At 34.4% G+C, this 16,841-nt stretch overlaps 2 protein-coding genes across 3 annotated transcripts; one reads left to right on the top strand and one right to left on the bottom strand.

Moving 5' to 3' along the window:
- The first annotated feature begins 2,305 nt into the window (after positions 1-2,305).
- Positions 2,306-6,920, top strand: LOC136206055 (protein NAR1). Its single transcript, XM_065996967.1, has 11 exons — positions 2,306-2,555; positions 2,643-2,716; positions 3,059-3,212; positions 3,306-3,492; positions 3,630-3,756; positions 4,266-4,440; positions 4,533-4,582; positions 4,665-4,836; positions 4,965-5,091; positions 5,197-5,288; positions 6,282-6,920. The coding sequence occupies exons 1-11, from the start codon at positions 2,430-2,432 to the stop codon at positions 6,432-6,434; spliced, it is 1,437 nt and encodes a 478-aa protein (XP_065853039.1). The 5' UTR covers positions 2,306-2,429; the 3' UTR covers positions 6,435-6,920.
- A 1,669-nt stretch (positions 6,921-8,589) lies between these two features.
- Positions 8,590-10,787, bottom strand: LOC136205378 (uncharacterized). Of its 2 annotated transcripts, XM_065995937.1 has the most exons (5): positions 10,163-10,786; positions 9,753-9,971; positions 9,581-9,673; positions 9,049-9,156; positions 8,590-8,988 (listed from the first exon to the last, which is right to left on the bottom strand). In XM_065995937.1, exons 1-5 carry the CDS (start codon positions 10,691-10,693, stop codon positions 8,776-8,778), a joined length of 1,164 nt encoding a protein of 387 aa, XP_065852009.1. In that variant the 5' UTR covers positions 10,694-10,786; the 3' UTR covers positions 8,590-8,775. The 2 variants fall into 2 exon arrangements, with proteins under 2 accessions (XP_065852009.1, XP_065852010.1); XM_065995938.1 differs by lacking the exon at positions 9,049-9,156 and having other exon boundaries at positions 10,163-10,787.
- Positions 10,788-16,841: the final 6,054 nt, after the last annotated feature.

Consider the following 16,841-nt stretch of genomic DNA (forward strand, 5'->3'; position numbering starts at 1 on the left):
CTCTTGCTGGCCGTCTTACTTTGATTCAATATGTCAATAGTGCGGCTCCCAATCATATTATGCAAGCTTGTAGACTGCCGGAGCCGGTCCTTAATGATCTTGATAAGATCAATCGGCGTTTCCTTTGGGGGAACTCGTCTGAGGGGAAAAAGATCCACCTTGTTCCTTGGAAGGAGGTCTGCCAGCCTAAGATCATGGGAGGCCTTGGGATTAGACAAGCCAATGATAATAATAAAGTTTTATTAATGAAGCTTCTGTGGAGAATGTGGCAATCCCCCTATTCTCTTTGGGTTCGTCTCCTGTGTGGAAAATACAGAAAAGATAAGATTTTTGGGGGTCCCAAGGAGAGAGTGGTCAATTGTTCTTTTCTTTGGAAAGGCCTCAGTTCTGTATTTTCAGAGTTCTGCTTTGGGATAGGTTGGTAGGTAGGGAATGGTAAATCCATCAGCTTCTGGAATGATATCTGGATTGGAGGCAAATCCTTATTAGAAGTGTGTAGAGTCCAGCCGCCTAGTAATATTCGAAACTGGAAGATCGCTGATGTGGTGGATTCTGAAGGGGATTGGATTTGGGCTAAGTTTGAGTCCTTTTTGAACCTGGATACTCTCCTTAGAATTAGAGGGGTCAAGATAAGTAATAGGGAGGAAGATAGGGATAGTCATTGTTGGGCTTTGTCAAACAATGGAGCGTATTCCTGCAAGTCTGCCTTTGAGGCTTTCAACCTTAATGGTTTGGATCCTCAATCTAAAGTTTGGAAGATCATTTGGGCTTTGAAAATTCCTTATCGTATTAGGAGCTTCTTGTGGCTTGCTGTTAAAAACAGGCTGCTCACGAACTCGGATAGAAATAGACGACATCTGGTGGACTCAGGTGCTTGCAGCAGATGTAGAGGGCATGTGGAATCTATTTTCCATGCTCTTAGGGACTATGCTAGGAGTAATGAGGTGTGGAGAAAAGTCCTCCCTCAAAACCTGCTTCCTTCTTTCTTAGCTCGCTCTGATCAGGATTGGTTTATAGATGGAGTTAGTGGGAAGCTGTTAGGTATCCTTGAGCATGGTGATATTTTCTTTGCTATTGTTTGTTACCAGATTTGGAAATGGAGGAATGAAGAAATCTTTGAGAAGAAAATTGTTTCGTCCCCTAACTTAATTGAGTTCTTCTTAGAGAAAATGGTCAACATTACAGAAAGCTTCAAAGGAGATTCTCTTGTAAGGTCTACCCAGAATAAGGTTGTTCATCTCCTTGGTTGGTGCAGGCCTAGGGAAGGAGTGGTGAAATTGAATACATGGATCTTGTCTAAAGGATGGTAGGATTGCTGCAGGAGGTGTTATGAGGGATGATGGGGTGCCTGGATATCTAGGTTTACTCAGAATATTGGTTTTGGTTCTTCCTTTGTGGCGAAGCTTTGGGGGATCTTTTCTGGCCTTAAACTCGCTTTGAATCTGGGTTTGAAGAATCTGATTGTTGAATTTGATAACCTTGAGGCTATCGAAATGATTTCCAAAAAAAATGCTATTTGTCTAAATAGCCATAACCTTATTAGAGGTATTAGTAGGTTTTGCTCTTCTTTTGATTTCATTGGCTTCAGTCATATCTTCAGAGAGCAGAACCAGGTTGCTGATCGTCTGGCGTCTGCTGGGCATGATTGCATGATGGGCGTCACTACCCTTCTTTATCCTCCTATTTATCTTAATTCTCTTCTTAGGGATGATGTGGTGGGGGTTAGCTTTCCTAGGCTAATCCCTGGCTAGGCTTTCGGGCTCTTTGTTTTCTTTTCTTTCCCTTTCCCACCAAAAAAAAAGAGATCTAATAATATTTATTTTACAATGAATAAATATAATTAAAAATTATTGTCGTGGGGTTCGAGTCTTAGGAGCGGCCTCTTGCCAAAAAAAATTGGCAAGGGAAGGCTTGCCCCCAGTATACCCTTGTGGTGAGACACCTCCTCGGACCCTTGCTTAGCGGGGACGCGTAATGCACCGGGCCGCTCTTTTTATTTGTTAATTAAATTGGATATTGTTTAAGTAATGAACAATAAACATTAATTACTTAAAGATAAGAATTTAATTACTAAATATTAATTACACATTAATTATCTTAAATATATTGAATAATATTTATTTTATTTACATAATAATAATAAAACGGAGTCGTACTGGAGTAATTATTTTATTTTATGTAATTGTATCCGTCCTATCTCTAATTGAGGAAAGTAATCTAGCGCTAATCGCCATTTTTGAAGCACGTGTCCACCACATTCCACTTGTGGTTTTGACGATAGAAGAAAGAATTGAATTTAGATAGCAAACAAACCTTTTTACTTTCTCCTTTGTTCAATACGTATCAGCTTTCCTGCTTTCTTCACTGCCCTGAACCGCCTTCCAACTTCTAATCAACAAACCCTAAACTTGAAAGACAACTCCAATAGGATGTCGGACAAGTTTTCGCCAACGTTAAGGATTGGCGATCTCAGTGATTTCATTGCGCCTTCTCAGGCCTGTGTCGTCTCTTTGAAGGGATTGAAGTCAAACACTAAGAAATCAGAGAATCCCCAGGTAATACCGCTCGCTCCTCAATTTCTTTTTCTTTTAATTTTTCTTTAATTTTCTAATTCGTATTTCTGGGTTTCTTTTGGATTTCAGGTGAAGGTTTCAGTTTCTAATAATAAGCAAACAGAACCTGTTAAAATCTCCCTTAAGGATTGTTTGGCTTGCAGGTAAGCTCATTTCTTTCTCAAGCTTTCTACAAAAGAGCCTAATGCCTTAATTCGGGGTTCATGGTTACAGAAATAGTTTAATCATTGAATTTAGAAATCGGAAATTATCATAATTGGTTTGATATTCCACATACTACTTGGAACTAGGACATGCATGTGATGCATCTTCCTCAGTGAACGAGTGGCTTAAGCATAACAATTTTTTGATAAATTATATAGATATGAGAAACATTCAATTTTCAGAAAATCTCTCGTCTAAAATTTTCTCATTTTTGTGAAAGCAAAAAAGGTAGGTTTTTAGTATTCTGCTAGAAATTGATAGAGTTTATGGTATCTCTCCAGTGGATGCATAACCTCAGCAGAGACAGTTATGCTTGAGAAGCAAAGTGTGGATGACTTCCTTTCTAATATTGCTAAAGGGAAGTCGATAATTATCTCACTCTCTCCACAATCAAGATCTTCTCTTGCAGTTCATTTCGGCATTTCTCCACTTCAGGTAATAATCCAATTACGTGCCAGTTTGCATGTTAGTATACTATATAGGTATAAAGATTTGCTCTTTCTAATTATAATTTTCTTATATTGATAGGTTTTTAAGAAACTGACTACATTTTTCAAGACCTTGGGAGTAAAGGCTGTATTTGATACAAGTTGTAGTAGAGATATAACACTTATTGAAACTTGTAATGAGTTTATTACCCGCTACAAAGAAAGCCAATTAAATGATGATGAAAGATCTAAATCAGCCCTTCCCTTGCTTTCATCGGCATGCCCAGGTTTATTTTCTGTCCTATGCTCATGCCCGCTTGTCTCTCTTTTACTGTTTTTCCCCTAACAAAGAATGAATGGCTTGTTCAGGAAGGGGGCAGTGTTGAAAAAAGCTTTTTACATAAATGTTTGTCTGCAAATGCAGGTTGGGTATGCTATGCTGAAAAACAATTAGGGTCCTATATACTGCCTTATATATCTTCTGTGAAGAGTCCTCAGCAAACAATGGGGGCTACGATTAAGCATCAGATTTGTCAAAAGATGGATCTTAGGTAATTATGTTTGGCCTTGATTTTCTTTCTGATTATATGTTTTAAAGCATATCATCATTAACAGTTACAAGTACGTAGAAGAGTTATGTGTCTAAGCTCTGATATTGTCAAATTATTTTGGGAGGTAATTTGTATGGTTTATTTTAAATAAGTTTGTGAAGACTAGCGATTGTATTTTTGTATTCCTTTTAAAAGGCATTTTGCCATCTAGCTTAATCTCCACCTCTATCATGATACTGTTTGTTGGTGGACGCCCCATTTTGTTTAAGAGATGTGACATGTAACATTCTAACCATGCCAAAAAGGCAAGATGAAAAAACACTTTATTTCTATTGTCTTTCTTATTTTGTATTCTAGAAAATCTGAAGTTTAGTATGAGTTGATAAATTCATAGGTTGAATCTTCAGAGCTTGCATCTTTATCTCTATGAGTAACTAAGATAGTTAAGTTAGTTTTTTGGGACGTCATGTATGTGTCAATAATGTAATTGGTGAAAATCTGAATCATAGGCCAGATGAGGTTTACCATGTGACTGTGATGCCTTGTTATGATAAGAAGCTTGAGGCTGTGAGGGACGATTTCACCTTTGAAGTGGAATCTCAGGGAGAAAGCAACGAGAATCATGTCATTATTCCAGAGGTTGATTCTGTTTTGACATCTGGAGAAGTTTTAGATTTGATAAAGGTGAGGCTGCCGTCTTTTTTTTTTTTTTGGTAGCATCTATGGTCTTTCTTGTTAAAAAGGTTAGTTACGTTTTGCTTCATCAACTTTTGCAGTTGAAATCAGTGGACTTTTCAGCCTTAGAAGATTCTCCTCTGGATAATATGTAAGGGATTGATTAGTCCTTCAAAGGCTTTATATGTGTCATAAAGGCCCCGAAGACTAAATATATGTTAATCTGCATGCAGTTTGACAAATGTTAATGAAGAGGGATATCTTTACGGAGTATCCGGAAGTTCTGGTGGGTATGCAGAAACAGTGTTCCGGTATGCTGCTAAAGTGCTATTTGGAGTAGAAACCAAAGGTCCTTTGGCATTCAAGACTATAAGAAATACAGATTTTCGGGAAGTGAGCCTGGAAGTAAGTTCTGCCTTTTTGAGTTTCGGCCCCATTTTCTAGCCGAGTGATCTCACTAATTTTTTATTTGATAATTCAGGGGCATATTTTAATATGTTTGTGTTAAATTTTGTGCAATATATTTATGGCAGGTAGATGGGCATGTTGTGTTGAAATTTGCAGTTTGTTATGGCTTCCAGAATCTGCAAAATATTGTTAGGAAAGTAAAAATGCGAAAATGTGATTATCATTTTGTGGAGGTTATGGCTTGTCCGTCAGGTCTCTCTCTTTCTATCTCACTTATTGATTTGCATTACATTCTGAATCTGATAAATTCAGTTTCCTCTCTATTGCTGTTGGTTTTAATTAATTTGGTCAAAACAGGTTGCTTAAATGGTGGAGGTCAAATCAAACCAAATCCAGGGCAATCTCCAAAGGAATTGCTTCAGTCTTTAGAAGGCATTTACATGGAAAATGTGAGTTTGAGAATGTTCATTTTTGTTTACATTATGATTAGGCCATGGCCCTCATCCTTTTGTATCTGTGGCTTGTTATATCCATCCAATATGATGAATCTATTGAATTTGAAGGCTGTTAATGCTTTTATTTTGACTTGGTTGATCCCAGGATCTTCCTGTTAGCATGCCTAGTTTACTGTTTTGCGCAATCTGCGTGCTTTTGATAGATATGACTAAATGTGTATTTTAAATGGCGAACATGCTGCAGAAATCTCTTATTAGGACCATTAGTAGTGCCTAAGCTTGTATGTTTTTTGTCAGCTGGAAAATTCTACCTAATCCTTAGTGAAATTGAAAAAAAAAAAAAAACCTGTCACATTGATTGTGTAGCGTTATTATTGACTTCGTGGAAGAATGGACCTGAAACTTGGTGAAGCATAGAATTTATCTCAGCTGCTAGGATGCAGACTGATACTTCAGTCTCTTAATGGTTTTAGGTTCTTAATGTATCTTTTAGACAATCTATGTTTATTTGGACCAACACAAATATCATTTGCATCCAATTTGGCAAGCAAGGATAAGATCCTTGGAGAAAGCAGTCTCATGTTCCAGTGCTTTTTCATTTTTGTTAACTAATGGATTGTCTAGTTAGTTCAAAAAAGTTGAATGTCTTGTGCTGGTGAAATTGTCGCAACTCTTCTATGATGTTTGTTGACTGCGGTTTCAATGTATGGATAATCACTACATTAAGAAAAGCTGAGCATGTGTTATTAAATTAAGCGATACATGCAGTAATTCAAATGATAAACTTTAGAATGATGAGACAATTGAAATAATTTGAGAGTTCAATGACCAAGAACTGCAGCTGCTAGACTGGGATTTGTAGGTTTCTTTTTAAGTTTCTATTGTGCTTGTTCTTTGCCAAGGTTTTTAGGGTATTTTCTTTTATAATTTTATCTTGGACAAGACAAGTCTTATTATGTGGTCCAAATGTTCAATGTTAAATTACAGGTTGTGGTAGCAGATCCCTTTGAGAATCCTCTTGTTAAAAGATTATATGATGAATGGCTTGAAGAACCTGGCTCGGAGAAATCAAAAAGATATATGCACACAGAATATCATCCTGTGGTTAAAAGCATAACTTCACAGCTAAATAACTGGTAAACAGGTCCTACTTTTGTACTCATACAAAAGGTTGGAGTTCCATAGTTGGATGGGCTTTTTTCTCTATCGAATCGTTGTTTTCTCACGGAGAATAGCTATCAGCAGAGCTTCATGACTTGTTCGTGGGCTTGAACTTTGCGGTGCAGTACAATTTTGGTAGAGTTAACAGTTTTGTTATGGTACCATTTTCACAATTGTATATGCTCTATACTGAAGTCATTTAGATAGGAAAAAGCATTGGTTTTTTATGTTGTGAACCCTTGTCCCTATTTTTTCTTCTTTTTTTTTCCGTCTCTGGGATAAGGGTCCAAATAATACATGTGTTTTTCCTGATTGCTTGTAAAATTAAATAGGTGTAAGGTATTCACTAATACTGATATAGAAAAAGAAATAAGATCATTGTACCAATTGCCTACGTATGAAGAATGTACCAGAATTTTTGAGATGGTTTACATGTATGTATGTATGTATGGTTTTCTTCTACAACATTTTTATTTTATTTTCTTCTTGATTAAATTTCCTACTTGCTACAAGGTAAGCTTCCCTGAGTTACCTTCGTCTAGATGGTAGAATGAATTCCGGAATAAATTATGTTGATGGTAGAATGAATCAGGGTTGTCAACAGGGCACATTTCCTGATTTCCTGTTTCTATGGGGTATCTGCCCTGACAGGAATGGGGAAGATGGAGATTTTTTTATCCGGAAATTAGAACGGTACGGTGATGAGTTGAGACTTTCTCCTGACTTTGTGTGATTTGTATAAAAATAAAACATCAAATTAACAAATAAAAAAAACCAAAGCCATACTAATTTAAGATTTAATTAAATACAAATGTCTAGATTTTTAACTAGTGTTATAATAAAATTTATTTAACATAAAAAACAAATTAATATTTAAAGAATAGATGTATATACTTTTAGAAAAGGGTAATGCTATTTACCGTAATATTTTTTCCACCTACCGCACTCTTTTTGACATTTATGCCCTTTTCATTTAATATTTAAAACAAAATATTTGCGGGAATTTTTGTTCCCTGTGGTGGGATCTCTGTCTGGACCCTCGTTTAGGAGATGCGTAGTGTACCGGACCGCTTTTTATTCATCTCTCAAAATATTCGGAGATGGATCTGAGAGTGGAATTGTTTTGTTTTTGTCTTTGTTGTTTTAAAGTTGCAGCCCTTACAACTCTAAATCACCTTTGGAGATGGCAACCGGTATGGATTTTGAGGCACCGCTGCTATGCAATCCCACTGTTATTTTGTAAAAAAAGGTTTCGAACGGGAATAAGATAAAAGAAAAAGCGTGGTACCTGCTATGTATTTTTCGTTTACTCTTGAATTTTATATTATGTTAGAACATTGAGTATTTAAATTTATAATTTATTAGATTATTATTTAATTTATATATTTAAACAGTTGCACGGAAAAAAATTACTCGAAAATACTCTGCTACCTACTCCTCCGGTCCACAATAGAAGTCATTCTAGAGAGTTTTTTTTTGTTCCACAATACATGACATTTTGCTTAAATCTATGCACATTAATTTACTTTTACCAAATATACCCCTATTTAAGTTGACCTTTTTATCTTGGGAATAGATAAAGTTATTAGTGGATGCAATTATTACAAGGGTAACAAGGTCTTTTACTTAAAATTAATTGCATTTCTTAATTAGTGTGCATTAACCTTAAAAGACTTCTATTGTGGACCGAAGGGAGTATCATTTCTAATGAATCGTATTCGTTATTTATGATACTGTCGTAAGATTTAAATAAACAGCCACAGTTTCGGCTGACAAGCAACTTAATTAGTTGAATACCTACTCATTTGGGAGCTGCTACTATCTTTATATTTGACTTGGACAGACTGAACATCTTTGTAGAATAAATGCATTTCATTAAATTGCCTTGCGTGGCATTACAATCAAAAGACAACCTTCATTCAAAGCTTGTCCAGGTTTAAGATTTCAGGACATATAAATGCCTTGTTGTACTGCATTTTATGCCAGGCCTGCCTTACATATACTTGTGCCTCTCCTCCACTTCTGACCAAAATCGAGTTACCACATTTATGCTTAGCAGTACTGAATTAAAACTAATGGAAAAGAAGCATAAATTACTGAATTTCGTATATGATTTGGGACTTCAATAAAGGCATAGTATGGGAAAGATGAAACGGTTTTAGCTTTTCATAATTATTCAAGTGCTGAAGTCACACCATGTACAACTAACTAGGAGCTGTTTCTTCTTACCATAACTTATGATTCAAACATGGGGTAAAAAGGGGTAACAAGAAGCCATATAAGACAAAACAAAGCTTTTCACATTCAAACTAGAAGGACATTAGAAACGCCTTGTGTTCATTTGTTTTCCATATAAGCATTTGCTTTCATCTGATCTGCGAGCTGCACTGCTCATTGTGCTGCTCTTGTAACAATCTGAACTCTTAGACATCCTCCTGAAACGTCCATTAAAACGAACTTCGTTCCACATTTGCGTATTTTCGATAGATGAGTTCACTTCAAGAGGAGAATCATAGCCTGTTGCTTCAAATTCCTACAACGGATTTTGTGTCATTTGTTTTATATTTAACATAAGAATTATAGGTTTGGTTACCTTTGATTTTGTCTTGGCACAATAGGGTGTCAAACATGGATTTAAATCCTTGAGAAACATGTCATCTGGACTACCTGGGCTAACAGGATCACAAGAGCTGCTGAACTCCTATATCAAGTGATTCAACAGATTATCACAGATGAAAGCTTAAAGCAAAGACAACTGATCCACACATGCTTGCCAAAGTTTGGAAAGTAGGATGACAATTTCATATACAATAACACAATTTGCAGAGAAGAACAGCCACAGTTTCGACTGATACGACACGATCGACACAATAGCTCAAAATTATCACCCCTTATGGAAGGGAAAAACATGTCATTTCTTTAGCAAACATTTATTGACACTTATTTTGAAATGCTTAACAAGTTTAAACCAGAAGGCCTGTAACAATAATCAACCAACCGATGTAAATATATTGAGGGAGAGCCCTAAGATATATTAGTTTGATTACAAGAGCAACACCTTGTTTAAATTAAGTTGAACTATCAAACTATAGATTCCATTATGCAAGATATAGCAGGATGCTTACCAAAGAATTAGTAGCTTCTTCATGATCATATGTTGGTGTCCTCGGTGAGCTGCAACGATGTTGAAGTGTCCTTGTATATTTATCAGCCTTCACCTGCTCATAATAAATTGAGTTTCCACAGGTTCAGAATAAGGTTCAACATAAATTGAAAGGGAACCTAGGATTACGATACCTCGGCAAGATCCTCAGCAAGGCACTGTAACTGCCCAGTAAGGGAAGTGACCTGCCTCTGAAGAGTTGGTATGAGTTGTTTGGCTTGCTTCAATTCAGATCCTTGTCTCTCTAATAACTCTTGATACCCACAATTCATCAAATCAGGGAAAAGAATGGCATCTTTTAGTGCTTTAATTTCTTCTCTTTGTTTCAAGCACAAGTCCTTCAATTTCTCAACCTGCACTTACCATATAAAAAGTATAACAATCAATAAAATTCCAATTGTAGCAGAAGCATATATAGACATGGATTTGGAATTTTCAATTACAGCCAAAACTCAAAATCCAGAAAAGCAACAAGATTATCAAGTCTTGAATTAAGTAGTTTCCAAAAAGGAACTGAATCTAAAAGCAATGAAACCCTACTCACTTCTCTGTTCTTGGCTTCAAGCACCAACTTCAGCTCAGCAATCTCCATCTCTTGCTCTTTATTCTCACTCAAAAGCTCCCTCTCACTTCTCAATACCATTGCCAGTGTCCTGGTATTGCCACTATTTCGAGTCCCCTTAACCTCAGTCAAAGCCTTGACTGTCTTCTTATCCTTATCTTTCTCCTTCCCGAACAATTTCTTCTGCAGGCCAGTAAAGGCCGTGCCTTTCCTGGCAGTTTTCTTCAAGTCCTCGGCTATCAAATCGGAAGGAATAATAAGGCCTGGTGCCGCTTTATTAGAAGTCCCCTTGACGGTAGATTTCTTATCCAAGAATTTCCTGACCATGGAGCTCAAATTGTGATCATTGCTCTTAGTCCTGGTGTTGGATTGGGAGAAATCGGAAGGTTTAGCTTTGACTAGAGCTCGTGAGTTGGTTTTGGTTGAAGGAATGGAGTTGAATTCAGAAGAGGAAGAAGGGTCTGAGAAACGGGAAGAGGATCTAGAATCGTAGGAGTTGTAGCGAGAAGCCATAATTTAATTTGGATTGAATGAATTGAGGAATGAAGAGGAGGAGATTTGAAATGAAATGAAATGAGGGGAGCTCTCTGTCTGAATTCAAAATTTGAAGAAGCGGGACCGTTTATGGGAAATTATAGAGTATATTCGTTACTAGTATACGTTGTGGGCCATAAAAACTTGCTTTTGTTCCATTAATCAATGCCTCATAATCCGCTAAAACCCTATTTTTTCTACTTTTCCTATTTTTGCTTACATATGATGACAGCTTCGGATATCCATATTCGATGGGCCGAGTTTGGATACAAAAAAAAAAAAAATTAATAAAATAAATTACACAATGATCATAATTAACAAATTATTTATAACTGTGTCAGACTCTTAAACAAATTTATTTAAATGTCAAACAAATTTATTTAAATGTCATATTTGGTGGTTTTTTTAAAACTGTTTTTATTTTCTGCAACTGAATAACTGAAAATTTGACAAAAATAGAAATAAAATTATGATATTCTGATATTTTAAAATTTAAAATCATATAATGATAAAATACATAAAAGCGATTTTTATAATTGTAAATAGTTTTTAAAATATGAATTTCTGTATAATTTTTCCAAAAAAAAAAAGATTTTGTACATAAAGAATATAATTAGATATAAAATTATAACTAAAATATATTACTAAAATTCATAAATCCTTAAAATACATTAAAAATAATAATTTACTTAGTTTGACATAATTTAAATTATTATTTGATATATAGTGAAACTCTAAGTCTTATGGTTGAGAGTTTACATATGATCGATGGATCATAAATTTGAATCATATGGATGGGTGGATATTTTCCCTTTTTTATTTAATAAATTGCGTATACTTTAAAAAAAATTATTATTTAATATAATTATAAATAATTTTTTAAATTTTTTATGTAAATTTTCCAAAATAATGCATAAAATAAATGGTAAAGAATTTATTAGTTTCCTTAAATAATGATATATTAAGGAAATTTATTAAATTAAACTAAATGAAATTTAAAATGATAAAATTATTCTTTATCTTATTTTATATTAATAAATTGTTTTTTTCATTTATTTCCATATAATTCTAATATTTTTAATATATAGTAATTGATTTATTAATTTTATATAATTGTAGAACTGTTAATTTAAAAGTAAAATTTGTTTTATCAAAAGATGAATAAAAATATTTAAAAATTATAAAATTAAAAGTAGGGTTATATAAATTATACAAGTGTTTTTTATATCTCTAATAAACTTTACCAGTCTTTCGCTTCATATACTTATCTAAAACATTCCATTGCTCATGTATTTTGAAAAAGTTCTATTAATCTCTGCTTAAATTGATCAGTTGCCTTTTTGAAAGTAAACTTATTTAAAATGTACACATCTTAACTTTTTTAAAATTTATCCATATTCTACTACGTGGAATTTAAGGGTTAATAAATCACTTTAAACAAATTTAGATGATAAATTGAATATTTTAAAAATATCAAGGGACAATTGATTTTTTTGGACAAGTAAGAGTAGTAGGGATGTATTAAGCCTTCGTAATAAGTTTAATATTAGTTTTAAAAAAATATTAAATAAAAAAATAAGAATAAATAATAGAGTTTATTTGATACTGTTATGTACAAGACTTGTTCAAAAGCCCACTGGCCCGCCCAGCCCGCTCTTCAAAGCCTGGGTTTGGACATATATGTTTCGTAATAGGCCCGACACATAAAGTAGGTTGGGCTTTGGATTTGTCTCAAAACCCAGACCCAACCTAGCCCGACCCGAAATTTTGATAATAATTTTAATTTAATAACTTTTATAGTTTAATAAACTTTATATTCCAAAAATAAAAAAATTAAATTTCTTCAGCCTAAAATTTTCCTACCACATATTTTTTTAGAATTGGTGAACATGTATATATTTTTGTTACTATTTTATTTATTACTATCAAAAAGTTTTATTTATTTATTTAGGATTGCATTAATTGATTTTTATTGAAATCATCCTCTAAATTTAGTTTATTGTATTTTATTATTTATATTTATAGTATAAGCTTTTAGCTTAATTTTAATTTTTAAAAAATACAAAGATATTAGTTGGGCCGGGCCGGATTGGGCTTGGAAATTAGTTTTTTAGCTTGGCCCAGCCCGGCCCGAGCTCGATATAAATATAGTGCGGGCTTGGTTGGGCTTGGACAAAGTAATTATGTCATTAACCCGGTTAGGCTCGGCCCAAGCTCAGCCTGACCCAGCCCATGAACAGATCTATGTACAAGTATATATATGGTAGCCTAAATATTACTAATTACAGAATGGTAAATCACTATTAAATAATTCTATAATTTTTTTAAGGCAATAATTCTATAAAAATTAATAATTTATGATTTATTATATGTAAACTAATGTAATTTTGGGATTATTATATTTTCAATACCTAAAATCAACCACCATAATTGCTATAATCAATAATAAACTAACTGTGCAAATAAAAAATTGTTAATGATTTCTTTATATATATATTAATTAATTTTTATTTTTAAGCTAATTATTTATATAAAATTTTAGACCTATTATAAAAAAATTATAACTAAGGACAAAATCTTTGGGGGCCCTAAAGAGAGGATTGGCAACTGTTCTTTCCTTTGGAAAGGGCTCAGTGCTGTGTTTGCTGAGTTCTGCACGGGGGTTGGCCTGGAGGTAGAGGTGTCAAAATGAGTCATAACCCATTTATTGACCCATTTAACCCATCATTTAAATAGGTTAGGATTGACCCTTTTATGAGCTGGGTCATAAAGAGGTTGAGCCATTTAACCCATATAATAAAAGGGTTGAATAGGTTTTTGGCAGGGTCAACCCAATAACCCATTAGTTTCTTATTCATCTTAAAATCAATATTCCGCATTCTGCCATTTGATATATAAATTCTAGGTATTTTCTTTTTATTTCTCGGCTCTTCCCTTTTTTTAAGTATCGGCTTCCTTTGTGTTTTATCTTTATTTTTCTCTGCTATAGTCTTGCAAAATTTGATTAACTCTGATCGAGATACTATTTTCTTATTTGGACTAGGGGTGTTCAACGGTCGGTTCGGTTTGAAAACCGAACCGAAATAACTGAAAACCGAATAACACTTAAAATGAGAATCGAACCTAACTGAATAATATTAAAAAACCGAACCAAATCGATCTAAATATTTCGGTTCAGTTCAGTTCGGTTTTCGGTTTCAACACATATTAAATAGTTAAAGTAAATTTACAAAATTTCTAAACTCTGATTAGTTATACTTTATAATTTTATACTTGTTATTGTGTAACTTATGTATTATAACATGTAATTACAATTTTTAATCACAAAATACGCAAGAATTTAATGTCTAAACTATAAAGTTTACGAAAATGGATAAATATATATTTTAATTAAAAACAGTAGGACAAATCTAAATTTAAATTACATAATAACAATAAAATATGAAACTTCTAAGATATTGGACTGAAGTAAAAGGTATATAATCTCTTAATCTCTTACTTTAATATTAAAATTAATTAATAACTAATTTAAAGAAAAAGAAACAATAAAACTACTTTTACAAATAATTTATAAATAATAAATCTAATTAACTTCTATTTCGGTCGGTTCGGTTAATTCGATAATTTTATCATAAAAATCGAACCGACCGATATTACCAAATTTTTTTATAAAATAAAACCGAAACCGAATCTAATAGACCGAAAAACCGAAATACATCAGTTCGGTCGGTTATTTCGTCCGATTCGATTTTTGAACACCTCTAATTTAGACAATTGGTTTTTATTTTGTTCAACTTCAGTTTTGCTAAATTTCCACTCTAGATTTGCAATTAGTTTTTGTTTTGTAAACTTATTTTGCTGAAATTGGTTTATGTTGTAATTTATGTTAAACTTTTGTACTTATAATAATTGGGTTTGTTAAACTTTTGTCTGCTAAATAAAGGGTAATGAAATGAGTATTATTGAAATTAAGCTTTTGTAGAGTCACATGATATGATGCGGTTACTGATACGTAACTGTTGGCCCAAAATAAAATAAATTTTATTTTTATGTATATAGAAAGCTTATGTTTAATTTAGGGTATAGTTTCTATTTTTGTCTAGAAAATAATGAAAATACACTTGTACACTAACCGCCAACCGATGAGAAAGTCCGGCACTACGCAGGGTGTGTCTTCCAATACGCGGGGCGTAGATCCAGCAACCAGAGAAGGTCTGCTTCAGAGGCTCCAATACGCGGGACGTAACTCAGAAACGCCACGCGTAAAACTTGGCAACAAGGCGTTTCGAGATCAGAAGCTCCAATACGCGGGGCGTCCATTCTCATACGCAGGACATACTTCCTTACGCGGGACGTAATGCCAAGTACGCCACGCGTATGCACCATCAACAAAACGCGCCGAATCTAGAAGCTGCACTACGCGGGGCGTAGTCGGACATACGCGGGGCGTAAACTCTCTCTCGGCAGCAGTTTGAAGGAGTGAACAACAGTTTGAGGAAGTTGAGGTAGTGGGATAATGTGGCATTGGTGGTTAGTGGTAGTTGGAGGAAGTTGAGGAAGTTAAGTTAGTTGGTTAGAGTTAGTTGGAGTTAGTTGAGTTAGTTGGTGAATAATTACCAAAATGCCACTCAATAATTACCAAAGTGCCACTCCAAAATACTATAAATAGACCCCCTCCCCTTCATTAAAAATCACACTCAACACACAACAAAACCCCTCTCTCAAGCTCCAATGCTTAATCCTTAGTTTTGCTCTTTAGTTCTTAAGTTCTTTCGTTCTTAGTTCTTCAAGTTCTTCCTTTCGTTCTTCATTTTTCGTAGCTTCAGTCCCTCCTTTAGCTTCCTTTAGCTTCAATTCAAGTTCCAAAAGCCTCCTTTCAACTTTCTCGACTCAAATTAGTGTTTCTAAGTCGTTACTCTGCTCAAGTTTTCAATTAGAATTTCCTTTCTAAAATAATTTTCCAGATTCGTCCATCCTTTTTCAAAGCCCAATTCTGTCCATTTATCGTTATTTTTTGCCTTCGATCCCTTCGACAAAGTTGTTTCTAACGTCCTGAATTTCGATCTAGCCTTTTGATTCACTCAATTCCGTGTCCAGAAACTCCGTTTACAAGCTGATCTTTGTACCCCAAATTCTTTTAGCTATTCTGCCCAGAATTTTCTAGATTCGACTAGTCGTTTTCAAAGCCAGATTCCGTCCATTTAGAATCCGTTTTAGCCTTCGATCCCTTATAGAAAGTTGTCCCTGACTTCCCGAAGTTCAATTTACCCTATTTACTTGCCCAATTCCGAATTCTTAAGCACTCCAATCAAGCTCCCCAAAGTCAAAGTTTAAATCTGCCCCATTTGCCTACCAACGTTTCGACATTACACAAAGCGCATACCGTACGGGCCCGACCGACTGCAGCTCTCCGAGGACCTCGCACCAACGCCAAAATTCAACATCAATCCGAGATAGCTACTGTGGCTCCGAGTTTGTTATTGAATTCCAATTTTATTTTAATTGCATCTCAATTCTTTATATTAATTTATCTTTTCTTAGTTCAATTGATTGTCTATATGTTTAATATAGAAAATTTTCAGTTGTAATTCATTTCCAATTTCATGTATTCAAACACTTATTCAATCAATAAAATACCAATTTTTCCAAAGGTCTTTTGTCAATTCCGCACTTTAATTTCCTTTATTTTTCCATCTTCAATTTATACGCTTAGCTTAAATAAAAACAATTTATCTCGCAAAGTTTCTACAACGGCGCGAGAGACCCAAGAGGGACTTTTTCAATCCTTGCGTCCCTCGCCAATCGCTTCGATTTAGAATTCATGTTTTTCGACGCACAATTTCACAAACGTAACCGTTTTTCATAATTGAGGAATAATTCCTCTGGCACGCCCGCACCCTAACTACACGTGACAAGGTTGAAATTAGCATATTCGCAAAATATCGCTAACAATTTTTGGCACGCCCAGTGGGACGTATTTTTAAGCTTTGCCAAAAATTTAGAACCCGTTTTTGTACCTATTTTTCTTCCGTAACCTTTTTCATATCACATTTTTTATTTTTTTTTCTCGCACCCACTTCCACTTTACCAAAATTTATTAGCTAACGCTAACAATTTTTGGCACGCC

Source organism: Euphorbia lathyris, chromosome 9, assembly GCF_963576675.1.
Source record: "Euphorbia lathyris chromosome 9, ddEupLath1.1, whole genome shotgun sequence".
NCBI classification, from domain to species: Eukaryota; Viridiplantae; Streptophyta; class Magnoliopsida; order Malpighiales; family Euphorbiaceae; genus Euphorbia; species Euphorbia lathyris.